The sequence below is a fragment of the Bos taurus genome, chromosome 26 (genome assembly GCF_002263795.3).
Source record: "Bos taurus isolate L1 Dominette 01449 registration number 42190680 breed Hereford chromosome 26, ARS-UCD2.0, whole genome shotgun sequence".
Classification (NCBI taxonomy): domain Eukaryota; kingdom Metazoa; phylum Chordata; class Mammalia; order Artiodactyla; family Bovidae; genus Bos; species Bos taurus.
The window spans coordinates 18982863-19009838 of record NC_037353.1 but is presented as its reverse complement, the minus strand read 5'-3'; the positions used below and the strand labels follow the sequence as shown (position 1 = coordinate 19009838).

The window sequence follows — 26976 nt, the reverse complement described above, 5'->3', positions numbered from 1 at the left end:
CATCATTCTGCACACAGGGGCAGGGGGTCAAGCTTAAGAGCTCCTGGCATAAACCTGGGCTGTTTTAAGATTTTCTTAGGTACCAAGGACTTTCTCTTTTAAAGGCCCCACACCTCATCGTATCAAACATTTTCATGTACATCCACAACCCACACTAAATCATACGTACACACACATACACGCACACACATACAATCACACATACACACACATACACACACACATGAGTTGAGTTAAATTGCAGTTGACTGTCTGACATAGTGTTACATTTTGTAGCTATGTAATAAAACATTAATTTCAATTTTGTGCTTTCTTTTCCTATTTTGGAGCCAATGAACTTCCTTTATAAATTTCATTCAACTATTTCATTTGTTTTTTAGTAGCCAAGTCATATCCAACCCTTTGCATCCCCACGGACAGCAGCATGCCAGGCTTCCCTGTCCATCACCATAGAAAATATGCAGATCTTAAGTATACAGTTCGTTGAACTCTCAAAGTGAGCACAACTGTGTAACTGCTGGGGAAAGCTCATCAGGATTCCCGAGAAGCCCCCCCCTCCACTCACTGCCCCCCACCCCAGAGCAGCCTCCCTGCTGACTGCTAACACCACAGACCAGTTTTGCCTGTATCAGAATGTGTTATAAGTACAGTCATAGAGTTCATACTCATTTTGTGTCTGGCTGCATTCATGGAACCAACACACTTTTTCATTCAGGTCTCAGACATTTTCAGAGGCTTGCGAAAAGTTCGTAGGCTCTAAGTACCATCCAGGGATTCTCAACCTTCACACTAGAAACTCCAGGGGAACTTTTAAAACCCCAGATGCCCAGTCTGCACCCCAGAACAATGAAATCAGAATCCCGGAGCATAGGACCAAGCATCAGCAGGTCTTCTTGCTTCCCAGGTGATTTCAATTACAATCAAGGATGAGCAGCACTGGTCTGGGAAATCCCGTAAAATATTAGTATTCTGATTTTACAACTGGGGAAACCAAGGCTTCAGGGGTCTCCCCTACAGGGAATTGTCAGGAAGCCAGAGTTCTGATTCAGGTCTAACTTGGGGTAGTCTGTGCATTGCATTCCTCCATGGTGAGCAATAAAGCTACAACTAGGTGTGGGCGCCTCCTGCCACACACCTCCTCAGTATAAGTCCTTCCAGATCTGGGAGGTGTGGTTTCCCAGGCTGCCGGACCCCCAGGAGAAAGGCAGCACCCCAGGGGTTGGCCACAGGGAGAAAGAGTCACCACCAACTGGATTCCATGTTTGCCCTGCACCTCTCTGGAAGTCACAGAAAAGTTCTTGCAGGTAGGAGCAGCTGCTGGTTTGGGGGTAATGAGAAGTCTCCCAGCCGCTGAGATGCTCTGACCCAGGCGGCTCTGATCTGGGGGTGCAATGCAAGATGCCACCGCTCGGTGGCACCAGGAGCTTCTGTAAACCCTGCGGTTTTACATACCCCCTGCCTTTGGCTAAAAGAAGCCAGAAAGCGGGCTTAGGAGGCAGTGGAGGGGAGCAGCAGCCCAGAGCTGCCTGGGGGTTCCTGTGTTTTCTGGCAGCAGATGGGGCCTGTCTCTGGCTGGCAAGTGTTGCAGAGGAGATGTGGCTACCACCGAACCCAGGAGAGAGGCCACCTTCTCCATAACTGAGGCAGCAGAGACAAGCCAGTCTGAGAAGCCACACCTCAATCGACCTCTCCCCCCTACTACCCTCCACCAAGCTGCCCCGAGGCAGCTTCACGTGTGAGCCCGCAGGTCCGTGAGAAGCCCAACCACCCACACTCCCGTGATACCCTTGGCTTGGAGGTACCAGCCCTCCCTCTGAGCCTAGGATGGCCAAGGGGGTCTCCGAAGCTGGTATCGTCTTCCCCACAGTTTATGGAGTCAGACTGTCCGGATTCAAAGCCAGGCTCAGCCACATTCTAGTTGTGTGATCTGGGGCAAGTTACTTAACTTCTGTGAGCCTCAGTCTCTTTATCTGTAAAGTGGGAATAAGGTTGTTGTGAGGACTGGATGATGAATTATGTAGAGTCTTAATCTAGGTGCTGGCACATGCTGCTGCTGCTGCTGCTAAGTCGCTTCAGTTGTGTCCGACTCTGTGCAACCCCATAGACGGCAGCCCACCAGGCCCCGCCATCCCTGGGATTCTCCAGGCAAGAACACTGGAGTGGGTTGCCATTTCCTCCTCCAATGCATGAAAGTGAAAAGTGAAAGTGAAGTCGCTCAGTCGTGTCCGACTCTTAGCGACCCCGTGGACTGCAGCCTACCAGGCTCCTCTGTCCATGGGATTTTCCAGGCAAGAGTACTGGAGTGGGGTGCCATTGTCAGTGCTAAATAAATGTTAGCTACTATTGTTTATATTACTACCACTAATAAAGTTGCAAACAGGGCAAAATGAACCTACCCACGTTAAAGAACAGACTCCATGGTGACAACCTGCACACACCCCAGATCTGAGCAGAGGCAGCGAGTCCAGCTGCCTCTTAGGAGCAGAAAATATAAGTGGGGAAGCCACACAGGGCGCTCCCCAAACCCCCACCCAGAGGTAGAACCATTGTCCCCACAATCTGGTGGGATCCTCTCTTGGCCCACAGACCTGAATGTGTGACCCCAGCCACCCTGCAGCTTCAGACAACTTCCATTTGGGTGTCATCCCCACGGGCTTGAAGTGAGCACTGGGTGAGACCTCGGATGGAAACCTGGTGCGATTCGCTATCGTCAACCAGCTGTGTGACCAGAGACAAGTCATTCACCCTCTCTGGACCTCCATTCTGCTTCATTCAGATGATCTTTAAATCGCCTCCCACACCTGTGCCCTACGGGTTTAGCAAAGTATCTGGCACACACTGAGTACTCATTACATGTTATTTAGTTTTATAAGAGCCAAGACACACCTCTGCTAGATTCCAACACCCACATACTTTTCTTTAGAACGGAGTGACCTGTATGATCCAACCCCTAACAGATATGAGCTCAAGACATAGATATTTATCTAATTAATTCATGACTTGATTTTGACCTGGTTTCAGTTCAACCTGTTCCCCCCACCTAAGGATCCGAGGGCCAAATAAAAGCTCCAGATTAGAGATGAGGAATGTCTGCCTCCCCACCAGACTACAAACTCAAAGAAGACATTGTTCATTCTTCCATGTCCGGGTGCTGCCTCTTCAGAAACACACTTGGCCCCGTCTCCTCAGCAGGAGGTGAGTGGGTCACTAAGCATCCCCTCGCCGTGATCCTGGGGCGTAGATCTGACCCCCCATTGCCGAGGGGGGAGAGAAGCAGCAGAGAGCCTCAAGCTGGGCAAGTCCTTTTATTGGAAAAAGAAATAATAAGATGAAAGGCCACCGCACGGCCAGCGCCCAGCCATTTCACGGGAGATGCATCATTCACCTGACAGGTTGGCCACAGCCATGCGGAGGGCCAGAGTGGGCACAGGCCAGGTTCAGAGGGAAGGGGACTGTGGTGGAGATCAGTGGGCTGCAGCTCACCCAGGGAACACTTGGACCAGGACCCACTGAGACTCAGGGGCTGGGCCACCCTCACCAGCTCTCTGAACCCTTCCCATATACTCCTCCTGCATCCAAAGAAAGTCAGGCCCCTCTTTGGTTCCAGAAAGCTACCTGCAGTGACTGGTCTCTCATATTCCCCTCTAGCACCTCCTGCCGGCCAAGACAGGCAGCCTGCTTCTGTCCATCTCCAGACACCAGGGAGGGGCTGCTGGGCCTCGGCAGTCAGGGCCTCACCGGCTGGACACCCCTCTTTCAAGAAAGAAATTTGCCTTTTCCCCTGCAGATTGGCAGCCTCTTTGGCCTTCCAAGGACGTCTCACACAGCCTTGGAGACCCCCTGAGTACGCAGTGCCCAGGGCCCTGTTGCCTTGTTATGGGGGACCTGAAGTGGGGCACAGAAGGCCATGGAAGGTTGGCTCCACTCTCCTAGAACCCCAATGCTTTTGTTAGAATGTATACAGTACAGTCAGAAGGTGGGGAGAAACATGCCAGTGGGGGAGAGACCAAGAAGAAGAGCCTAGCTGGCAGCCAAGCAAGAGACAAGGGATGTTAGGACATTTATTTACAAGAGGACAGGCTGGACCCACCCAGGGAAGCAGCCAGACCATGGCGCACAAAGATAAGACAAGATGCAGAGAGGGGCAAACATCGGCCCAGTAGCCAAGGGCAACATACAAGTGCATTCACACACCTGTATGCACACGTGTGTACACACACACGAGGGCAGTCACACACAGGCACTCACAGCACACTCATGCACACACCTGTCCTCACACATACCTACACACAGGTGCATTGGTGCACACAGGGCACACACATATGTGCACATACACATGTGCCTGCCCGCACACACACTCACTCTCACACACGCACGTTCTAATCTCAGGAAGTTGGCTCCCGTTTTGGAGGTTCAAGCCCCCCAAGGCTACATCTCTCCATGAAGCATCTCTCCGGACCCCCATACAACCTTCCAGAGGCCAGGCCATGTGCCCCACCTCCACCAGCACCTGGCCTGCCAAGTCGCAGTAGCTGGACACTTCTGAGAGAGTCCAAGATGACCTCCAGGCTCTGGGTGGAGGACAGGGATGCCAGGAGTCTAGAAGAGGTCAGGAGGGGGCTGACCACTCCTGTCTCCCCAGACCTTGAATCAGTGGAGGCAGGATCACAGACAGGCAGAGGCCCTGTGGTGGCGTCAGAAAGCATACACACTGGGAGACAGCCTCGGGGCGTGGGACCCCGAGGAAGGGAGTCCTGGTGGATGTGGGATTTGGAGTCAAGTACCATGCAGGATGGGCATTCTCTATTTGATGGGCTTGGATCCTTTTCAGGGGGTGTCGGGAGGGAAGCTGCGGAAGAAAGGGGTTTGTCCAATCAGTGTTGTCCCCACCCCCACCCCCACCCCGTGGAAGACCTGCCTCCGTGTGACCCAGACCAGCCCCGTCGGATAAAAGCCAAGTCAGGAAGTGGACCGTCCTGCCAGTGGGCAAGGGGCGCCAGCTGATGGCCCGCGGGCGACACTGGGCGGGTCAGCCTCCTTCCCGCCCTGGGCAGGAGATGGGCCCAGAGAATGATTCAGAAGCGGGTGCTCTGGTAGCGCAGCCGCCTCAGGTCTGCGAGGCCCTCAGTCCAGCCGTACACCTCCCTGCAGGGACTCTCGGCCAGTCACCGGCCCCCCGCCCCACCGCCCCCACCACTGCTGCTGCCGCTGCCGCTGCTGCTACCGCTGCTCGAGCTGCCGCTGCTGCACCGGTCCTCGTAGATGGAGATCTCGATCTGGGCGGGCGTTAAGGAAGGGTGCAAGCCGAAGGGAACCGGCTGATGGAGGTCAGCAGGGAAGCGCGAGGCCAGGCTGCTGCTGCTTCCCAGACGGGCAGGACGCGGACGCCTGAGAGCCACACCCAAACCCCTCCTCTCACCTGCGCTGGCTCGGCTCAAAGGCGCCTGCGCACAGCCAGGACCCGGCGCTAAAATTCTAGCGAGTCTAATCTTTGTATCCCAGCACGTGATGTACCCAATGTAGTGGGTGTGATTGAACAGGTGTGAGGACTTGGCTGTCCTGAGTTCAAATGTCCCCATACCCAATCTCAGCTATGTGACTTTTGACCAATCACCTCACTTGTTACCATCTGTTATCTGATCTGTAAAATGGGGATAATAATAGAATCTTGGAGTTATTGACAGAATTAAATGAAATAAAGCATGTAAAAGACTAAACACAATACCTGGCACATAGTAAAGCCTCGATGAGAAGAAGCGCTTCTCCTTGGGCTTTGTAAGCATGAGATTCCCTGGGATTTGTGTTTTCTTTACCAGTAAATGTTATTTTTAAGAATTCTACTATCTGCTGCTGACCGGGGGTGGGGGAAATGTATGTATACCTTGATCAGGGGGAGTGGGTAGACCTATAACACACTCGAGGGCCAGTCTCCCACCAAGACCTCCATCTTCTCATCTGTGAAAGGGGTACAAGGGGACCTACCGCATAGGCTTCAATGAGGGTTAAATGCAAGGGCAGTGAAGAGTGGGCCTGAGCTCAGATCTTGGCTCTGGTGGTCGCTGGCTGGGCGGCTCTGAGTCAGGGTCCACTACAAAGGCAATAAGAAGAGTTACCCATTTTACAGGGGTCTTATGAGAAGTACAGGAATTCATATTTTCAAAGCACTTACTGTGACATCTGGCATGTATTGATATTAACCACTGGTTAAATGCAGGCTTCCCAGGTGGCACTAGTGGTAAAGAACCCGCCTGCCAATGCAGAAGATGTAAGAGATGCAGTTTCAATCCCTGGGTCGGGAAGACCCCTATAGAAGGGCATGGCAACCCACTCTAGTATTCTTGCCTGGAGAATCCCCTGGACAGAGGAGCCTGGCAGGCTCCAGTACATAGGGTTGCAAAGAGTCGGACATGACTGAAGTGACTTAGCACACACCCACGCACTGATTAAATGCAGCTCAATAAAAGCAAAGCCTAAAATTTACAAATAGCACTAACTTATGGTGGGAGAGGAAGGTCAATGATCAGGGATATGGGGAACCCTAAGAAATCCTGAGCAGAGTCCCCTAGGGTGGTCCAGCTTCCTGGCAGCCTCCCCGGGGCTCCTGCTGGCTGCAGCTGGGTGCCTTAGAATGGAACAGCCAGAAAGGATACAACTCTCATCCCACGCTCCACGGGGTCTGTAAGTAGGAGGCCTCGGGGGGCAAAGACCTTCTCATTCTGCTCCTGGATGTAGCGGGAGATCTTCTTGAGAACCTGTGAGGAGAGGGGCCCATTGAGGCTGAGGCTGAGGCTGAGGCACCGGAGCCCCAGGGGGGAGGGAATGTGGGGCTGTGGGGGAATAGCCACCTTCTCATAGTGGGTCTCCATGCAGAGGAAGATGAAGTAGGCCGTGGCACAGGCCAGGCAGCCCTCGAGGTAAGAGCTGCCCCCAATCTTCTCGGCCTCCGCGTAGAAGCTGTTGAGGGTCTTCACGGTCTCCTCAAAGAGCTGCCGCTCGATCTGGAGGGAGAGAGAGACAGGGAGCAGGACCCAGGTCAGCCTCCCTGGAGTGTGGTTGCCGTGGTGGGGCGTCACCAATGTGGGGGGTTGGGGGCACACAGGCAAGACCAGAGAGATGCCCATGAGCACTTGACAGGAAGTCAGGAGCCTGGGGGTCCAGTCCAGACTTGGCTATCAACTAACTGCATGACCTTGAGCTAATGATTTAACTACTCTAGCCTCAGTTTCCACATCTATAAAATGGAAACAAAAATGACGACTTGTCCTCACTTGAAAACAGAAAACTCTCATGAAATCCAAGAGGTGAACATTTTCTGCAGTGGATCAGCTCTCTATGCTCTCCCTGCCAGGACTCTGACCAACCTGAGCACCCAATTCTATCTATATCCACTATGGATGCATAAGGAAACAAGAGTCCTGTGGAAACGCAGAGTTGGACATCAAGGCCTTTCTGGCGCTCAGTCAGTTTGGTACCTCACTTCCTCTTCCTGTCCCTGAGCTTTCTCTCTTAAAGGAGAGGATGAACTAGAGCAATGCTTCTCCAACTTTAATGCATGTATGAATAACCTCGGGATCTTAAAATGCAGATTATGAATCAGTAGATCCAGGGTGGAGCCTGAGATGCTATTTCCAGGAGACAGGGTGTTGCCTGTGCACAGGCCACAGTTTTGGTTCAAGGGCTTAGCGGTTCTCAATTCTGGTGCACACTAAAATCTCCCGAAGAGATTTTAAAATGTAGGCACACCCAGGTCTTGCCTCCAAGAGATTCTGATTCAAATGGTCTGGGAAGGGGGAGGGTGGTTCAGAGCAGCAAAGACCACCACTATCTTAGTCTACCGAAACTGACACCTGCAATTTTTTTTCAAAAGCTCCCAGGTGGTTCTAATGGGCAGCCAATCATGAGAAGCACCGCACTAGGACAGCAGAGATTCTAAGTGGGATCCATATTCACCTGGTGCCATATCGCCTGGGGCTTTCTCATTAAAAATTAAGATCCTCAGCCCAGCTGCACATTGGAACCATCTGGGAAAATTTAAAGCAATGCTGATACCTGGGCCCCAGCCCCAGACACTCTGATTTGATTGATGTTGGGTGTGGTCTGAGCATCAGAATTCTTTTAAGCTCCCCAGGAAATTCTAATGCACAGCTGGAGTTGAGAAGTGCTTCTAAAAAGAGATTCCTGAACCTAATCCTGCAGCTGAGTCAGCATCTCTGATGACATCTGATATTATCCAATAAGACTCAGGAATTCGTGTTTGTTTGACAAGCTCCCTAGGTGATTCTCTGAAATTTGAGAACCACTGAACTAGAAAATCTCTGAATTTTTTTTTTTCAGCTCCAACTTTCTAGGAGGCAACAGTGAGGCAAAATGCTTTAGTTCTTCCACATGAAGCAGCTGAGCAAGTTGTTTCCTATACTATTTTTATCCTAGAAAAAGATAAATATTCTAATAAGCCCCTCAGTTCCATTATGTTCTGTGTCCCAAATTTAGGGAAAGACATCCTTACCCGACTGTCCAGCTCTGGGGGGAACTTGGTCTGGAACTGGCAGATGGTCCCATCGCTGTAGTCTCTCTGGATAAAGACCTTGGTGGCCAGCGAGGCACTTCGCCGGAGCTCCTGCAGATTGTGGACCTTGGGAATTGATCGGGAGGCATGAACTCAAGGTGATCTTCCTTCTAGGTTTGTCCAAGGCTGAGCGGTTTATTAGGGTGTGGGCCTGTCATAGCTAAAACCAGGAAAGTTTTCAGGAAACCAGGACAAGTTGTCCACCCTACAAGTGTTCAAGGAAGGCCATGGGAAGCAAGCCTATCAAGATTACCCAGAGGATGCCTCCAGCTATCCCAGAAACATCCTGGAAAAGCCTGAAGCAGGGCCAAAGTTGAGCCAAAATAAGAGGTTCTAGAACCACCCACAGAGCCAGGAACAAATTGTAATGAAAGGAAAACATTTCCTGATGGCTCACCCAGATCCTCTTCTCTCTCGGTCTCTCTCTTTCACACACACACACACGTGCACACATGCCCATCGAAGGGCCTTTCACTCTCTCATTCATTCAGCAAGTTTCAAACATTCACAACTTGTCAGGCCTTGGCTTGGAGACCCCAGCACTGAATAAGACTGACGCCTCAAGTGGGGCTGACAGCACTTTACTGGGGAAGGAGAGTACATGGGGCAGAGGAAGACAGGATGTACCCATGAACTCAGAGGGAGACTGGGGTTCAGGCCAAGTTATGACCAAGGTCAGAAACACCACAGATCATTTCCATGTCCAGCACTTCTCATCACAGGAATGAAGGGGGCCCACAGACACTGAAATTCCCCAGAGAAATCTGTGGATGAAGTGGGCCAAGGCCAGAAACTGAAGAAGTCTCCTGCCCGGGCAGGAAGGAGTGGAAGGACTTTGGTCCCTTGTCCACACCTGAGGACTTGGCATTGACACAGACTGTAGAGTCTGGGGGTGGGGCGGGGAGTGGGCTCAATTCCACAGAAGAACAGAGCCTCTTTTTTGCACTTCTAGCCTCCATCACCCACATTTGAGACAAGCAACCCATTGGGTGAAATATGTCAGACATTAGAACTATGTGGAGCCCAAGCCCCAAAGGCAGACTGAACACAGCCAGTTCATCCTGTGTAATTAAGGTGAATCCATTCAGTCACTCGGCTTTCATTTATTGAGTCCCTACTATTGCCAGGCTCTGGGGATGCTGAGCAAAAGACAGTCATGAGCTCCAGGGAGGAAGACAAGTAAATATATAATGAATCAGACTGTGATAAATGCTACAGAGAAGTAGCATCTTACCCAGAAATGCTTGCTCAGAAAAGGCTTCCTGAGGTCTGTGCGGAGTCATAAAGGAGCTACCAGTAGTAGAGGGTTGGCAGGGAGTGGGGGGGCAGGCAGAGAAAAGGCAACCCAGAGGGAGAAGCCTGTGCAAAGTGAGAGAGACAGCGGAGAACAAGTTCTGCTGCAATGACTGGAGGCAGATTTCAGCAAGAATGGACTGGTTTGCAGATCAGATAAAAGCAGTAGATGAAGAGAGTATAGAGGAGTCAAGGGGTAGATCACAAAGGGCTTGACAAGTTTCTACTGGAGGGGATGATTTCTGATAGAAGATACACTTGCTTAAGAACTGGGGAAGAATAAGTAACAAGAAAAAGGTTGTCAGTATGGTAGTAGGAGCAGATCCAGGGTCTGGGATGGTACAAAAGCAGAGACTGCAAATGAGATTTTCCTAAATCCAAGTGAATTTTGATTTAAGAGTGTGATCCCAAAGTATTGTGATCAGATGAAATAATGTACAAGGGCTCCTATAGTCTTCATAGTCCTTGATGCTCCTAATCAAGGTTTTAATTGAGAGTCTCTTGACTTTTAGCAGGATCCTATGATAACTTTGAAAAATAAAGAATGCTTTGGTAACATAAATAAGTTCATCAGTGCTTCTGCTCTGTTTAGTTAAGGTTTCACATGATTGTGTTTTCAAAAGAAAAGGGCCTGTGACCTTCCTCCACCCTTCTCAACCAACTACATGAGCCTGTCAACCTTGAAGATGGAGTCCCCTGGCCCCAGAAGGGTCATTCTGGCAGCTTTGTGAGTGGTGCACTGAAGCAGGCATGACTGGGTTAGGGGGCCAGTTGGAGGGATGACTATCTTTGTAGTAGTTCAGGGGAAAACTAAAGTGGGTCTAAGTTAAGAAAAATTATGGTGAGAATAGAAAGGGAAAGAACAGTGCTTCAGTCATTCTGAGATGGGCTCGGCTTCCTCCCTTCCAATATCCCCCTTTGTCTGTGCCCAAACACACCGTGTGCCACCATGAAGGTGTGTATGTCTTAGTGACTGGTGAGCTGTTGACTCTAGACAAGGAGCTGTTGACTCCTTCCTCTTAGGCACACAGCTAGATTAGTTCTCAGCCTCCTTTTCAGTTAAGTGTGGCCACATGACTGAATAGAATGTGAGTGGGAATGATGGATGTCATGTATAGGCTCGGCTCATGAAGACCACCCCTCCTCTGTGATCTTGCCCCGTCCACAGAAACCAAGGGAGCCATGTGTTGAAGATACTGGAACCACAGGCTGTAGAGAACCTGGGTCCCTGAATCACTGCTTGGAGGAGAGCCACAGACTGATCAGGAACACAGGCCTGAGCAAGAAACAAACCTCTATTTTATTACAGCATTTAAGATTTTAGGGCACTACCTGGCATAATATATTCCCATTTCTTTTTGGCATTTATCCACAGGTTCCCAAGTAGTCAGAGCAGGAAGGGTCAATACCCTTTCCAAACCCAACAATATCCTGAGCCTGAGAACACTATCCTGGCTTTGGGTGACTAGGGATCTTCTTCCCTACCTGGAGAGTGCTTGTGGGGTCTTGAGAAGTTACTAGAAGATGGTATCAGACACACTTTATATGCCAGCACCCTAGTTCCCCAGATCTACTTAGAGCACACATATCATAAAATCATCTACAGTTGGTAAAGAGTAGGATCAAAGGTAAGGCAGAGTCTCCTGTCTCTCCATCCATGGTGGCTTGGTTGTGAAGTGCCATAACGCCCTGGTGGGTAGATAACCCACTGACCAAGGAGCAGGAAACTGGCCTGCCAGTCCTGGCCACATGATTCTGGGAAAGTCTCCCCTTCTCTGGGCTTCTGTTTCTTCAACTTGAAACTGAGAAGTTGGAACTACATCATCACTAAAGCTGTTGCCAGCTCTGACATTCTAAGGCCTTATAAGGGATTAGGAATGCAACGGTTCTCAGGGACTAAGCGTGTAAGTGAGTCAGCTGGTTGTTGTCCAGTTGCTCCGTCTTGTCCAGCTCTTTGCAGCCCCATGAACTGCAGCACGCCAAGCTTTCCTGTCCTTCACCATCTCCCGGAGCTTGCTCAAACTCATGTCCATTGAGTCAGTGATGCCATCCAACCATCTGGTCCTCTGTCACCCCCTTCTCCTCCTGCTTTCAATCTTTCCCAGCATCAGGGTTTTCTAATGAGTCGGCTCTTCACATCAGGTAGCAAAAGTATTGGGTTTTGTGACTAATTAGAGAACTCATGTGCTATCTCAAGAAAGCAGCTGATCATTGCCATGTGAGAATATGTGCCCAGGTTGCCACAATTCTGATTTTTTAAGAGAAGCCATAAATTCAGATTTCCTTAATATCAGATATCCAGATTTTTAAATGTTTCCAATGAATTTTTTAAATTTATAAGCATTGAGCAGACCAAATAAGGCACATCTGTAAACTAGATTCATTCCTAAAGCTGCCAGCTTAGGACCTCTGAACTAAAATCCCAGGGTGGGGCCCCTTGGGCCAGAGCTAGAGCCCGAGACCAAGCCACTTGCCAGCTACTTAGCTTTCAGAAAGCTGACAGGAGTTTTCAGTCAAGATCCATAGATCCATGATGCTCTCCACCCCTGGGCAGCACTCCTCGGGTTTCCTAAATGATGCAGAAACGTGGGCTTCTCATGTGCCTTTCCCCTTCCTGAACTCTCCCCTCTCTCTCCTCACCATCCCTCTGCTGCTGGCACCTGAGTAAAGACAGGACCAAGAGGCATTGCACAAAGAAGAAAGAAAATCAGCAGTAAGATCTGCGGACACCAATTTTCAAACTATAGTGTGGCAGGAAGAGGAGACTGCCAGGAGAGTAGGTACCCCCAGTCTCACATCTAGGGTCTGTACACCTGATGGAGTCAACGTGGAAGACTCCAAGGAGCAAAGGAGCAAGCACCGCAGTGCAGGTGAGCACTCCCAGGCGGAGGCCCCATCTGGCCCACATCTCCAGCCTCATTAAAAACCAGCTAATTCCCGAGGACACATCTGAGACTCAACTCAAGAATCAGAAGACTCAGATGATGAGCCAACACCATGCTCCCTGGCTGGGGTGTGGAGGAGGAGTGAGGATGGTGAATCACAGGCAGCAGGTTGGGCCTCAGGATGGAAACCTGGGCACAGGGCCTCCTTCCTTCTCAGACTGCACCAGAGCCCCGGCCCATTGTCTGCTGCTGCTGCTAAGTCACGTCAGTTGCGTCCGACTCTGTGCGACCCCATTGTCTGCTGCTTGTTGATCCCATACCTCAGAGATCAAACCTTCAATGCCCCTCTTGGATAATGCTACTTTGTTGTCATTGGTTAGTCTCTAAGTTGTGTCGGATTCTTAGCAACCCCATGGACTGTAGCCCACCAGATTCCTCTGTTCATGGGGATTTCCCAAGAAACTATTCTGGAGCGGGTTGCCATTTCCTTCTTCAGGGGGTCTTCCCAACCCAGGGATCAAACTCACGTCTCCTCCATTGGCAGGTGGATTCTTTACCCCTGAGCCACCAGGGAAGCCCCTAATGCTACTTGGGTGCATTTTAAAATCTCTTAGGGGCCAAACTTCACCACTTGGAGAAGTTCCTCCCAGCCAGGCATTTCCCAGTTGTCCTTGGCCATTTGGACTGGTTTCCAGGGCAGACCCTGATCCCATGACACACATTCACAGAGGTTTGTCATGAAGGAAATGGGCTTATTACAGTTTTCTAAATGAGGTCAGTGTACAGCTCAGGAGGCTTTATCCCTCCTCTGGGGTTCTCACACATACACCCTTCCCCTAATGTTCACTCCTAAACAGAAATTAGGGAATATAAAAGATCCAGTCTCCATGCCTTCCATCCAGGGATCCAAAGATATCCAACCTTTCTCAGTTCTCTCCTTCTGTTTCTTATTCCCTCTCCATCCCACTTTCCCTGCCTCCTCCTCCCTCCCTTTCTCCCCCTTCTCTTCTCAAAACATCTTTCACTGGAGCTGAGGACTTCCCATTCAGAAGCCTAAGGGAATGGCCCTGGGAGCTTGGCATGAGGTTTTCTTTCTCCCAACAGGTTTTTCCTGGTAATCTTAACTCAATCCTAACAGTAAAAACAGCCTGGGGAAAATGACTCACTCTGCAGCCCAGATAATGTGGACGTCCTGTGCCTTGGCAGAACTAAGGCTTCCTCCCTCCGAGCCGTCATCAGAGTATAGCCAAGGCCCAGCCGGGAAATGGGCAATGTTTGTCCTCAGCCCCTCTCCCCTCTGGGCATGGCTCCATTCCTCTGCCCTCAAGCTGAGCCAGCCAGGCCATTCAGGGTACCTGAGTCCCTATGCTCCAGCCCTTCCCGAACTCCTTTGCATCCTTCACCATCAAAAGACCCCTAGTCCTCTTCTGTCTATTGGGCAACACAGCTGACTAATTGAATACACTGGATGCAACAAAAAAATCACTGGCCATGGAGACAGAAGGCTCAAGTTCTTCTCCTGGCTCCGCCACTTTTTAAGCCACATTTTCTTGGATAAGCCTCAGCACTCCAGTTGCATCATCTGTAAAATGGGATAATGATGCTTTCCTTGGCTCCTTCACAGGGATTAGGCAATCTTCTGAGCCTCAGTTGTCTCATCTGTTAATTGGGGATAATGACGCCACCTTCGCCCACTTCACAGCGTTGCTTTAAAGCTCAAAGGAGATCATGCATGTGATAGCACTTTGTACACAAGAAAATGCTATGTTCACAGAAGCGTTATGAGCAGAGCCTCTCCCAGGCTAACAGCAGCCACCTGGAAACACTGGCTCCACTGAGAGATGTAAGCTTGCTGGTTGGAATCTGTGAACCATAGCAGAATGGAGAGGGAGATTTGCTGGGACAAATGGGCCTCTTGGAATCTGTCAGATCTCATCACAGATGTGGACACCTTCTATGCCCACACTGCTGGCCCAACTGTGCCTGAGTGGCTGAACTCTCCCCTTCCTGCCCAACAGCGGCAGCCTCTTTACTGCAGTCTGGCAGCCTTGTCTGGAAGGTGACCAGCTCCTTGGCCATCTCTCCTTTGTTTTCCACCCCCAACCCCTTCTCAGTATCTTTGGCACTCTCTGAACACTCTGCATACCTCCACCCTAGAAACCAAGCTCCGTGAGTCTGCTCAGGACTTGCCCCTCACTGGGTCCTAGGTGACGAGTTCTCCTACTTAACCCTGTGCCTTGTCAGAAAGCTGAGTGATGTCAAGCAACTGCATCTCATTCCGTGGTGGCAACAACAGAAGAATAACAACAGCAACACTTGGCAGTGATGTTGCACTGATCAGCAGGATGCCCAGAGGCACTGCCTAGCATCATTCAAAAGCCTTTGCTGTCCCCCGGGCTTCTGTTCCAGCTGGGCTGGAAATGGGGAAACACCACCAAAAAAGTCAACATCAGAACAGGGGAAATCTGTTGTCCTGGGTTCCACTCCCAAATTTAAAGAAGAAACTTCCAGCTCTGGTGCTGACAAGCTGTGACTATTAAATAGATCCTCTTCTTCATGTATTAGCTCTACCACTTATAAAAGTGGGAATATAAAGAGCCCCATTTCCCTTGTGAAATGAGGGGTAGAGAAGGTAATTCCTAATCTCGTAAGCACTAGACACAGATCCTGCCCTCAGTCCATAGGTCCTTGGTTCAGCTTTCAAGCCCCTTGAAAGTGACACACCTATAGGCACACCCTGAAGAAGGCGGCTCCTCCCACCAGACACGAGAGAAATGTGATCTTCTGGTACAGGGAACTCAAAAGGGGTGAAGAAGCGAGAAAGGGTCATATGCAAAATTGAACTGGTGCAGGCAGATCATTGAAACCAACTATTTGGGGTTTTGACCTGAGGATTCTTTGTCTCCTCCTGTCCCCCACGCCCCACCTCCGTGGAGGAAATGCGGATGTGAAGGTAGCTCTGTCATCTCTCTGCCAGACTTTTGGGATCAGAAGCTAGATGGCTGCATCGCATAGCAACAGCAGCCAGCCGCCTTCCCTCCCTAAAACAGGCTCAGGCTCGTCTCCAACCCTCTAGGGAAGTGGTTTCAGGACTTGCAGTCGGTGAGAAGGGGAAACCCCAGCTGAAGCCCCGGAACAACCCTGGCGCTAGTGCCAACAAGTGGTGCAGACAGCTTCGGGATTCAGATGAGGAAGATTGACACGCCAGGGGTCAAAGGAGCTCCAATGAGGAGCCCCTTTCTTCCACCCTGCTATTCTACCTCCCCCCTACGCCCTCCCTGCGCACCTGATCGGGGAAAGCCACCCCATCCCATCTTACCCCAGCCCCCTCATCCAACCCCATTCCACCCTTTCCCGCCCCTAGAAGCGATCTCTTCCCACAGCAGTCAGGCATTGACTGCGGGCGGGTGCTCGCCCCCTACCTCAGTGGCCATGTTCCGGGGGCGCTGACTGCTCCGAGCCCGCTGCGGGGCCCGTCGAGGAGGGATGTTGGCGCTGCTGACTCAGGGAGCAGGTGGGTTGACAGCGACGAGACCCGGGCCCGAGCGCTGTCCGCGGTGCTGATGCGAACGTCGCGGACCCGAGCGCCTGTGGGCGGGTGGGCCGGCGGGCGCTTAGGTCCTGGAGACGATCACTGTGCTGTCCGCGGTGCTGATAAGAGCTCCGGGCCGGAGAGGCGAGGCCGCACCCGAGGCTCTTCAGGGCCCGATCGCTAGTTGCCGCTGCTCCTGCAGGCAACGGCCTGGTTATCTTTGACAGCGGCGGCGGGCGTGGGGGCGGCGGGGAGGGGGTAGGAGGGGCCAGGCGCCTCCGCAGATCGGGAGCGGGAAGCGGAGGTCCCCAGACTCCGGCGCCCGCCCGCCGGAGAGGAGCCCCGCCCGCGGCCAGAGGCTCCGCTCCCGCCGGGCCCGGAGGCCCCGCCTCTCCTGCCTGTCCTTCCCCCTAATAAGAGCGCCAGGAGCTCTGCGCTCACTACCGAGGCCTCCCAGGGCTTCCAGACTAGGAGGAAAGAGAGGTAGGACCGTTCTGGGACAAGACATTCCAGCTTGCCAAGGCTGACGGTCCTAGACTCGTTCGCGGGCCCCTAGGTGCGGCTGTTTTTTCCGTTCCAACACCCCTCTTCCCAACCCCTCCCCCACCATGGCCCAGGCTGCCTCTTATGTTTTTGTTTTTCTCTTTTTTCTCTTACGTTTCTTCTCTGTGGCCCCCTCTCGAGGCCTGCATGTACATTCCTTCCTCTCCCCTCTGTCCTTTTCACTGCCACGAAACCTATCAGCTAGAGGAGGATGCTGCAGACCACAGGTAATCGTTTCCTTTCTTTAAATATGTGCCCTTGTTTCATCCCCAGAAATACCCTGGGGTCCCTTCTTTCAGGGAGCGCCAGACTGAAGCCAGACTCTCCTTGCTGCTTTTCCTGGCTCTGACCCCAACCCTAGTCTTCCCTCTCTCCTCTGAAATCCCAGAGTTTACACACACACACCATCACCACACTTAAAAACCACAAGCAGATGGTGCCAAACTGGTATGCCCACCCTTTAAGGATGGCAGGTCTGGCTCTGGCGCCTCTTTCACATTTTTCAACATCACACCTTCCAACCAGATGACCTATCTATCTGCATAATAAACAAAAATGAAGCACCAACACAGGTGCCCTTTTATACACCCATATACTTCCCTTGGTCTCTGAGAGAAAGCTGGGAATACTCCTCTGCAGCTCACAGTTGCCTGAGGGTTAACACACACAGTTAGCCAGGAGACCTGGGTCCTGGCTCAGGCAGTATGACCTTAAGTAAGCACTTCACATCTGGTCTTCTTTCTGTAAACTGAGTATTGAACTTCACTAGATTATTTCTAGGGCTCTTTCTTTTTCCTCAACCTTTTATTTTAAAAATTTCAAACATACAGAAACTTTGAAAGGTTAGTACAATGAACTGTACCATCCACCTAGCTTCACCAATCGTTAGCATTTTGTCACATTTGCTTGATAGATACAGAAACATAGAGATATAATTGGCTAGATTATTAGAAAGTAAGTGAGGGTTTATTCTTAAGTACCTCACCATGTATCTCCTAAAAATAAGGGCATTCTCCTATCTAATCACAATATTATTATCACACTTTAAAAAGTTCCGTATCATCTTATATTCTAGGATACCTTATTGCCCCTAAAAGACATTAATAGCAATGACCCCTCAGAGCATCTCATGTTTAATAGCTAACATTTGTTAAGCACTTACGATGTGCCAGACCATATTCTACATACTCTACATGTATTATCTTATATAATCCTCATAATTATTCTTTGAATTAAATGCCTTTTATTATTTCTACTTTACAAATGAGGAAACTGAGTAAGTTACTGGAGGTCACATGGCCTGTGAGGAACAGAGGCAAGATTCAAACAAGGCAGTCAAGCTCCAGGGCTCATGTGGTTGATCCCCTTATCTGTACTGTCTCCTTCCAGCATTGTGTAGCCTATAAATTAGCAAAACAGTAACCACATCTCCAATTGCCTATTTCACAGATAAAAACAGAGTCCCCAAGGATAAGGACATGACAAAGAAATTAAAGGCAGATGTTTCATTTCACCTATAGCTTTGCAAATGATTTGGCATTGAACAACAACCTGAAAATATCTGTGAATCCCATGGTGGTCTCTGGTAATAAACAAACACACATCTGATGATCTCCATGTATACCTCTCCCAGTTCCTTACACTTGGTTTTGATCATATTAATTAGACAGCCATCTGAAAACCACTCTCTTCACTTGAAGATAACACACCTGGATGAGTGCATTCTATGTATATTTGTTGAACACCTACTATGTACCAGGCATTTTTCTAGGAGATTGGGATACAGGGATGACTAAATGCACGAAGATTTTGTACTTACTGAAACTTATATTAATAGGGGAATGATCAATAATGGATTAGCAAAGAGTATCAAATATCTCAAGTTGTAATCAACAATAGGAAGAAAAGTAAAGCACGGTAATGAGATAGAGATGGGGGTAGAGGGTATTTTAGAAAAAATAGGGCAAATAGAACAAAAAGGGCACCTTTTTGTTAAGGTGACATTTGGGCAGAGGCCTGAAGGAAGTGAGAGAATTTAGCATGCAGTTATCTGAGAAAGTTGACAAAGCTTAGAGGACAGAGTATGAGGGCTCTGAGGCAGGAGTGGGCTTGGCATGTTCAAATAGCAGGGAGACCAGTGTAGCTAGACTGGAGGGGGCAAAGGAAAGAGAGACAGAAGCTGAAACCAGAAAGGGAGCAGGAGCCAGGTTTTATATGACTTGTCGGCCCTCATGAGGATTTTGGATTCCATTCAGAAAGTGGGATGGCAATCCTTAAAGATTTAGAGTAGAGGCGTGGTATTATCTAATTGCAGTTTTTAATAGATTGCTCTAGATGCTAGGGTTGGCAGAGATGCAAGAACAGAAGCAATGAGGCCAATTAGGAGGCTGTTAGAGTTATCCAGGCAAGATATGGTGGTGGCTGAGATTAGGGGAGTAACAGTGGAGATGGTGAGAAGTGACCAGACTCTAGATATTTATAACTTGGAGGTAATGCTGAAAGGACCTGTGGATATATTGAGGTTGCAACATGAAATAAGTTAAAGATGATTCCAAGTTTTGAAGTCTCAGCCCCTGAAACAAAGGAGTTGTTATTTACTGAGGGAGGAAGACTAAGGGCTGAGCAAGGATGGGGAATACAGAGTTTGGATGTGTTTAGTTGATTCAGGGTATTTTTAATATTTATTATTTGGCTGCATTAGGTCTTAGGTGCAGCTTGAGGGATCTTCATTGCATAACCTGAGACCTTTCGTTGTGGTGCATGGATTCTCTAGTTGTGGCACACTGGCTTAGATGCTCTGTGGCATGTCAGACCCCAGTTCTCTGACCAGGGACTGAACTCGCATCTCCTGCATTGCAAGGTGGACTCTCAACCACTGGACTCACCAGGGAAGTCCCCTTGGTTTAGGTTTGAAGTCTGTATGCATGTTATACATCTTAGTAAAATACGCAGTTGGCATTCAGGGAAGAGGTAGAGGGTTCGAAATAAAAACTTCAGGAATCATCAATATGTGAATGGTATTTAAAACCATGGGTCTAGATGAAATTATCTAAGAAATGGGTAAAGCTAGAAAAAAATTAAGAATCAGTCCTGGTACTTTATTACTTACAGGTTGGGAAGACAAAGGATTCTAAGAGTGGCCAGTGAAGTAGAAGGAGACCTGAAGGAGAGTGGTATCCTGGAACCAAGTAAGAAACCTGGTAACAGAGTCTTACCTGCTGCATTGAGTGCTGCTCGCATATGGAATACCATTAGAATAACATGAAGACTGAGAAATAACCATTGGACCTGGCGGCAAGAAGGTCACTGGTAATCTTGATAAGGGCTGTTTTAGTGGAGCATGGAGATGAGATTCTGATTAAAATGGGTTTGAGAGTCAGAATGGAGGAGAGGAAGCAGAGATACTGGGAGTGTGGACAACTCCTTTAGTCATTCTGCTGTAAAGGAGAGTGACAAGTAGTATGGTGGCTTGAGGGAGAGGAAGGAGCAAAAGAGGTTCTTTTAAATTGGAGACTTTAGAGTCTGGGGTTTGCTGACAGGAATAATCTACCAGAGAGGAAACACTGATGGCTCTGAAAAAAGAGGGTTAATAGCAGAAGCAAGCCCTTAAGAGGTCAGCAGAGAATGGGCAAACACGGAGGGGGTGGCTTTGGAAAGGAGCACAGACAATTTCCCATCACAAATACAATGGAAGAATCACAGTACAGGCTACCGGTATAAGTAGACTAGGAGGTATAAGTAGACTAGGTGGTGCAAGTTAAGACCTGAGCTCTACACCTTATTCCTCTTCAACTAGCTGAGACCTGCATGCATCACAACATTTCTAAACAAGTACATTCAACCATTATGTATGAAGAGTTTGCTGTGTGCCAAGCATGGTGCTCGCACTCTCCTGTAGAGCCCAAGGAGAGTTCTCCTTACCAGTGAAATTACAGGACTAGGACTCTGTACAGAACCTTGAATTCATCCATGCAAGGATGAATGATCCCTTCTAATATCCAGCTCCTCTGACTAGAAAAAGACAGTAACAGCCTCAGCCTTTTATTACTACATTGCCTCCAGGGTTGTTATCACAGTCTTGACAGACCTCAGGCTTAGAGGCCTCAAAGTGGAAGTTATGGAGAGAGATCCATTTTCGGAGTGAGCAGAGCTTCCTATAGTACTGACTCGAGGCTGCAATGGAATCCTACAGAATGGGATGTTCCCACACTCCAGTCACTTGGACTTTAACTCTGGAGGAAGGAGAAGATGCTGAGATTTAATCTGACTGATCATTATTACCCAGCTGCCTGGGGACAAACCAGCCCCTATGCAAGAGCCTAGCTCTTTGATGTTTTTTGTCATAAATTAATGAGTTTGCCCACAAAATAACATCAAAGGAGATCCACTAACTAATTCAGTGTTATCATCCTCTAATCTTCGGCTGCATTGGAAAGTCTCCCCCAAAAGGACCACAGCCAGAAAAAGAAACCAGTGGAAAAATTTGGAAATCATGCTACCTGGAAAGAGATGAGAGGAAGACGAAGTCCTGCAGACTGCAGAAGAGACAGAGAAAGAGCTACCTAATCTCAGGGCAAGGAAGAAAAAGCAGGAGGGGGATGGAGATTCTCAGCACTTAGGTCTGGAAAGAAGACAACTGCATGCAGGCTTGAGGGGAAATTGTGGTCTGTAAAGTCTTAAATGGTGTCATTTCAGAGCACACTGTGGAGACTACAAGGAAGTGTGTGGTAGGAAACCATGTCCCTGGAGTCAGATGACATGGGTTTCAACCTCCGGCTTCTGCTGTTCACTGTATGATCACCAGCAAGTCTCAGTCTCTCTGGGCCTCTGTTCTCTGATGTGTAAATTGGTGGCAACAATTTTCTTCCCCAGACAAAATCCCTCCAAGTATAGGAGGCTATCTCTTGATACCACCTACTCTTTCAAATCTGGTCTTTCAAGAGGACAACAGGAAAAGATTTATGGAGATGCTTGCTAAAGATCCTCCCACAGTAACGTTTCTTCCAGGCCAAGCAAGTTTTCCTAAAGCACAGAAAAAAATAGCCAGCATGCTTTATTTAATTCACTGAACAGATGCTAAAAAAAAAAAACCCCACTGTATACCAGACAGAAAGATGACCATGGGATGTTTTCAACCCCAGAAGGACCCCAAACTCTAATCAAGTGATGGCAAGTCTCCATGATAAGTATTGAGGCAGAGATGGTTTCTTTAGAAACTGAGGTCCAGAAAAAGTTTGCCCAACTACATGACATTTGGGCTTGGACTTCAAAGACTACTATCATATCCCCAGACAGTGGATGAAGGAACACCGTGTGAAAAGGCATGAAGGCATGAAAGGTTCCTAGAAACACAGAACCTTTGGAACTTCAGACTCAGGAAAGCAGCTGCAAGGTAGTATCAAGGATGACTGCAGAGGCCCTGGAAACATGAATGAAAGGGACCTACTCTAAAAATAGTACCAGAGCAGGCAGACAGTGACACTTGTCTGGAAGTGGAGTCACTAGGAGGTGACTAAGCAAATGGGAGGTTGCCACCGTTTCTTCATTCATAGTCTCCATGTCTCTCTCTCTTTGTCTTTTTCTCTCTTCCTTTTTCTTTAACAGGAAGTGGAGTGGGAGGCAAGTTTCCGTAAGAATTCACAGCTACCCCAAGAGAAACTGCCGATACTGGGATTCTTAGCTGCAGTGCATTCCTGTCTTGATGACAGCCACCAAGCTGGAAGCCCGGCAGAATTCCCAAAGAACCCCTGTTCTGAGAATGGTTCCAAAGGCCCTCTGCAGGAGCAATTATCAAAGGACTGACTGCAGGGTCTCACCTCCAAACTGGCAACAAATTCACCAATTACTTCCAACCGTAGCCAACTGAGGGGAAGACTGCAAGGCTTCTAAGTGATGGAAGTTCTTTAGAGAAGTAAATAGGCAGGAGCATAAAGGGTAATGGGTGCTTATAAAGCATCATTAATCATGAGAGCCAAAAGGAGTTCAATCCAATTTCACTGGCAGAAACCTTTGTTCAAAAGAAACCTTGCATAAAAGTCAGAGACATAAAACAAATCAGAGAAAGTGGATTTGCATGAATGGGGGGAAGACTTACCTACTTTCCCACCCTCTCACTCCCTACAAAAACCCCCAACACACCCCTCTCCAGACCTCCCAGGACTCAGTAGAATATGGGGTCTATTTTTAATCCTGAAAGTAACACATGCCTATGATTTTAAAAATCCAAACATACAGCTGCTAAGTCGCTTCAGTCGTGTCCAACTCTGTGCAACCCCATAGATGGCAGGCTACCAGGCTCCCACATCCCTGCGATTCTCCAGACAAGAACACTGGAGTAGGTTGCCATTTCCTTCTCCAATGCATGAAAGTGAAAAGTGAAAGTGAAGTCGCTCAGTCGTGTCTGACTCTTCGCAACCCCATGGACTGCAGCCCACCAGGCTTCTCCGTCCATGGGATTTTCCAAACATACAGAAAGGCATATGATAAAAAGCAAGAGTCCCCTATCTACTGTATCCTACATGTTCCTACCTTCAAGTCATTTCTCCCCTGGAAGAAATGACTTTTCACTCTTTAGCTGTTTCTGCTTTGAATTCTGATTTTTCAGAAGTTTTCTTTACATTGCTAAATGATATGCCTGTAGTTCTATTTCTTGTTTTATTAACTTTAGAAACCTTTTTCCTGTTTTCTGCTGTGGCAACAGAGAACTTAACTCACCCTGCCACCCTCAAATACCAATATAATTACAGCACTATTTGAATTTAACTTTTATTTTTATCAAACTAATACACATGTAGTTAGTTTAAAATTCCAGCCAGGGACAAGGGTTTATCATGAAAAACAGAAGCCCTGTCCTGCAACCACTATGTAAAGCTGTATGGAGATTCCACAAAAGACTAAAAATAGAACTACTGTATAATTCAGCAATCACACTCCTGGGTATACATCTGAAGAAAACAAAACATTAATTTGAAAGTATACATGCACTCCAATGTTCATAGCAGCATTATTTAGAAGATCCAAGATACAGAACCAACCTAAGTGCCCATCAACAGATGAATGGATAAAAAAGATGTGGCTTATATACACAATGAAATAGGAATACTGCTCAGCCATAAAAAAGAAAGGAAGTTTTGCCATAGCTAGAACTAGAGGGTACTGCTGCTGCTAAGTCACTTCAGTCGTGTCCAACTCTGTGCGAACCCATAGACGGCAGCCTACCAGCCTCCCCCGTCCCTGGGATTCTCCAGACAAGAACACTGGAGTGGGCTGCCATTTCCTTCTCCAATGCATGAAAGTGAAAAGTGAAAGTGAAGTCGCTCAGTCGTGTCCGACCCTCAGCGACCCCATGGACTTCAGCCTTCCAGGCTCCTCTGTCCATGGGATTTTCCAGGCAAGAGTACTGGAGTGGGGTGCCGTTGCCTTCTCTGAGAGGGTACTATGCTTAGTGAAATAAGTCAGACAGAGAAAGACAAATACTGTGTGTTATCATCTAAAAACTAAAATAAATGACTGAATATAACAAAACAGAAATCAACTTACAGATATAGAGAACAAACCAGTGGTTATCAATGGGGAGAGGAAAGGGGTAAGGGCATAATAAACAGAGAGGATTAAGAGTTTTTCTATACAAACTACCACATATAAAATAAGAAAGCTACAAGGATATACTGTATAGCACAAGGAAGGAATATAGTCGATATTTTATAAGAAATGTAAGTGGAGTGTAATCTATACAGTTTTTGAATCACTGTTGTTCACCTGAAACTATATTATTAATCAACTAGACCTCAATTAAAAAAGTTGTCTTCTTGTAAAAAAATGAAATAAATAAGCTACAAGGATATATTGTACAACACAAGGAATTAGCCAATATTTCATAAAAATTTTAAATGGGGTATAATCTAAAATTTTTTGAGTCACTATGTTATACGCCTGAAATCAGTATAAGATTATAAATCAACCTCATATACCTCAATAGAAAAAAAAATACTTACATCCATATTTTTTAAAAACAGGAAAAAAAACAGAAGCCCTGCTCCTTGCCTCCCTTGCTTCTCATTCTATCTATCCTCCTGCCCACTAAGTTAAATTGACTTGTGAGAATAAAAAACCTCTGTTTGGTTCCCCTTCTTGTTCTTTGTCTGTAGCATTCATCACCTTTGCTAGCAAACAATGTAACTTACTCATTATGTCTTCTGTTTGTCTTGTCTGCTAAATTGTAAGCTTGAGCAGAGTCTTTACCCTGGCTCCTATTTCACTGATGTATCCCAAATGTGTGTTATAATGTCTTACAACAAATTTGAATTAATTAAACAAAATCCTCTATAAGGGGAAGAGAAAGAAGCAGAGTTTCTGTGAGATGGTGTTAGAACCAATCATTTTACATCTGCTTTCTTCTTTGGGAAGCAATAAATATAAATGAAAATTTATTTTGTAGATTATAACAAAATTATTTTGGATGGTGGGAAAGGTGCTACAGTAGACAAAGACCTCAATTCAGACCCACTTATTGGCTACGCATGTTTGGACAAGTTGATCCAACTGCCTTGGAGAGAAAGTAGCTATTTGCGGAGGTTGGTAGAGCCTGGGTAGGAAATAAATGTCGAGGACGTGGTCTTTGCCCTCCCAGTTCTCCCAAGGAGCGGTCCTGCTATAGAAGGGGTACTTCCTCCAGAAATAACGGCCACCATGGGCCCCAGAGCCAGAGGCCATTAGATCATGGGTTGAGCACTGGACGCTGGCAAGAAAGAGAATACTGTCCTGAGCCCACCCACCCAGCACTAGGAGTCCCCTTCCAAAGCCCATCAGACCCAGGAAGCCTTTCTTGAACCACCTCGCTCCAACACAGGGCTTTATACACACCTCTCTCATGGCTTTTATCATGCCATGCTTGGCCTGGTAGACTCTACAGAGCTTTCGGAATTCCTGACCACCAGCTAGGTCACAGGGCAGGTTCCAGTGATTGGAACGCTTCCGTGGTCTTCCGAGTTCTGCCAGCCAGTTCACCATTCCCTGCCTGTCATCTAGTCCTCTTTCCATGCCCCCTGATATGGCCCTGTATGTGTAGCTTCCTCCCCTAACAAATCTCACCCTCTCTTCACCAAGGCCACACCATCCATCCCAGCTCCTCTGGGGTCCAACCCACGTGGCCCTGCTTATCCCTCCCAGCCCTTCCCCCGACCTGTCTCCTTTACACTCTCCATGCCAACCAGAGCCATGTGTGACTTTTATCTTCAAATAAAAGTCCTTTAAATGTGCTACATTCTGTGTCACTTCTGAGCCTTCTTATGTACTCTGCCTGGTATGTTCTTTCCCTCCTCTTCACCTGGATAAATCTCTTCAGGCCCCAGACTAACATTTACTTCCTTAGGTAATATAGTTTTTATTTTCTTTTCCCCTACATTTTGTTTGTTCTGATTATATTTATTGAAATGTTATTTTTGTTGATTCTAGGATTCTTTACCAACTATGCCACCTGGGAAACCCCCAATAATAAAAAATTGAGACTTGTAAAAACTAAAGTAAAAAATAAAATTTACTGTCTCAGAGAAGCCTTCCCTGGCATTTCAGCCACAGTTGTGGTGGCGGTGGTTTAGTTAATAAGTCCTGTCCCACTCTTTTGTGACTCTGCGGACTATAGTCTGCCAGGCTCCTCTGGTCATGGGATTTCCCAGACAAGAACACTGGAGTAGGTTGCCATTTCCTTCTCCAGGGGATCTTCCTGACCCAGGGATCAAACCAGTGTCACCTGAATTGGCAGGTGGATTCATTACCACTTGAGCCAACTGGGAAACCTTTAGTCATGGTAAGGTGCCCCTATTAAGAGCACCTTATACTTGCCCTACAAAACACTCATACTTTCTAAAATGTATTTATCTGTTTTCTTATTAGACCGTAAGTTCCTTGAGGGCAAGGACTTGTCTCCTCAGATGCACTCTTAGTGTTCAGAATAGTACCTAGAACATAGTAGATGCTCAATTAATGTTTGTACAGGAGATGGACTGATTTACAAGAAAGGGCATGGCTCCATTCAGTTCCCCAACCTTGAGCCTCAGCAAGGAGAAGCATGGTTCCAGTCACAACGGACTTTACCGTCTTGATTTTGGGAAACCCAGCTTAGGCACCATGACACAGTGGGCAACTGTCAGGTGCCCTGG

The 26976-nt window shown here is 48.1% G+C and overlaps 1 protein-coding gene and 1 long non-coding RNA gene across 6 annotated transcripts in view; one reads left to right on the top strand and one right to left on the bottom strand.

Annotated features, from left to right (window-relative positions):
• Positions 1–3292: 3292 nt before the first annotated feature.
• GOLGA7B (golgin A7 family member B) overlaps positions 3293–26976 on the bottom strand; it is a 38431-nt gene continuing 14747 nt past the window's right edge. For 2 of the 5 annotated variants that reach the window (XM_059881953.1, XM_059881952.1), the window contains exons 2-7: positions 16167–16472; positions 8507–8632; positions 6846–6998; positions 6651–6752; positions 5225–5276; positions 3293–4849 (exon numbers count right to left, since the gene is read on the bottom strand). In XM_059881953.1, coding sequence (XP_059737936.1) covers positions 4386–4849; positions 5225–5276; positions 6651–6752; positions 6846–6998; positions 8507–8632; positions 16167–16178 — 909 coding nt within the window. In that variant the 5' untranslated portion in view covers positions 16179–16472 and the 3' untranslated portion in view covers positions 3293–4385. Of the gene's footprint in view, positions 5277–6650; positions 6753–6845; positions 6999–8506; positions 8633–16166; positions 19839–25681; positions 26293–26976 lie in introns of those variants that run through there. The other 3 variants (XM_059881954.1, XM_015460678.3, NM_001076954.1) reach the window with 3 other exon arrangements.
• On the top strand, positions 19851–25248 carry LOC101905123 (uncharacterized). Its single transcript, XR_815665.4, has 2 exons — positions 19851–20128; positions 22424–25248. It is a non-coding gene; the product is annotated as an uncharacterized lncRNA (long non-coding RNA).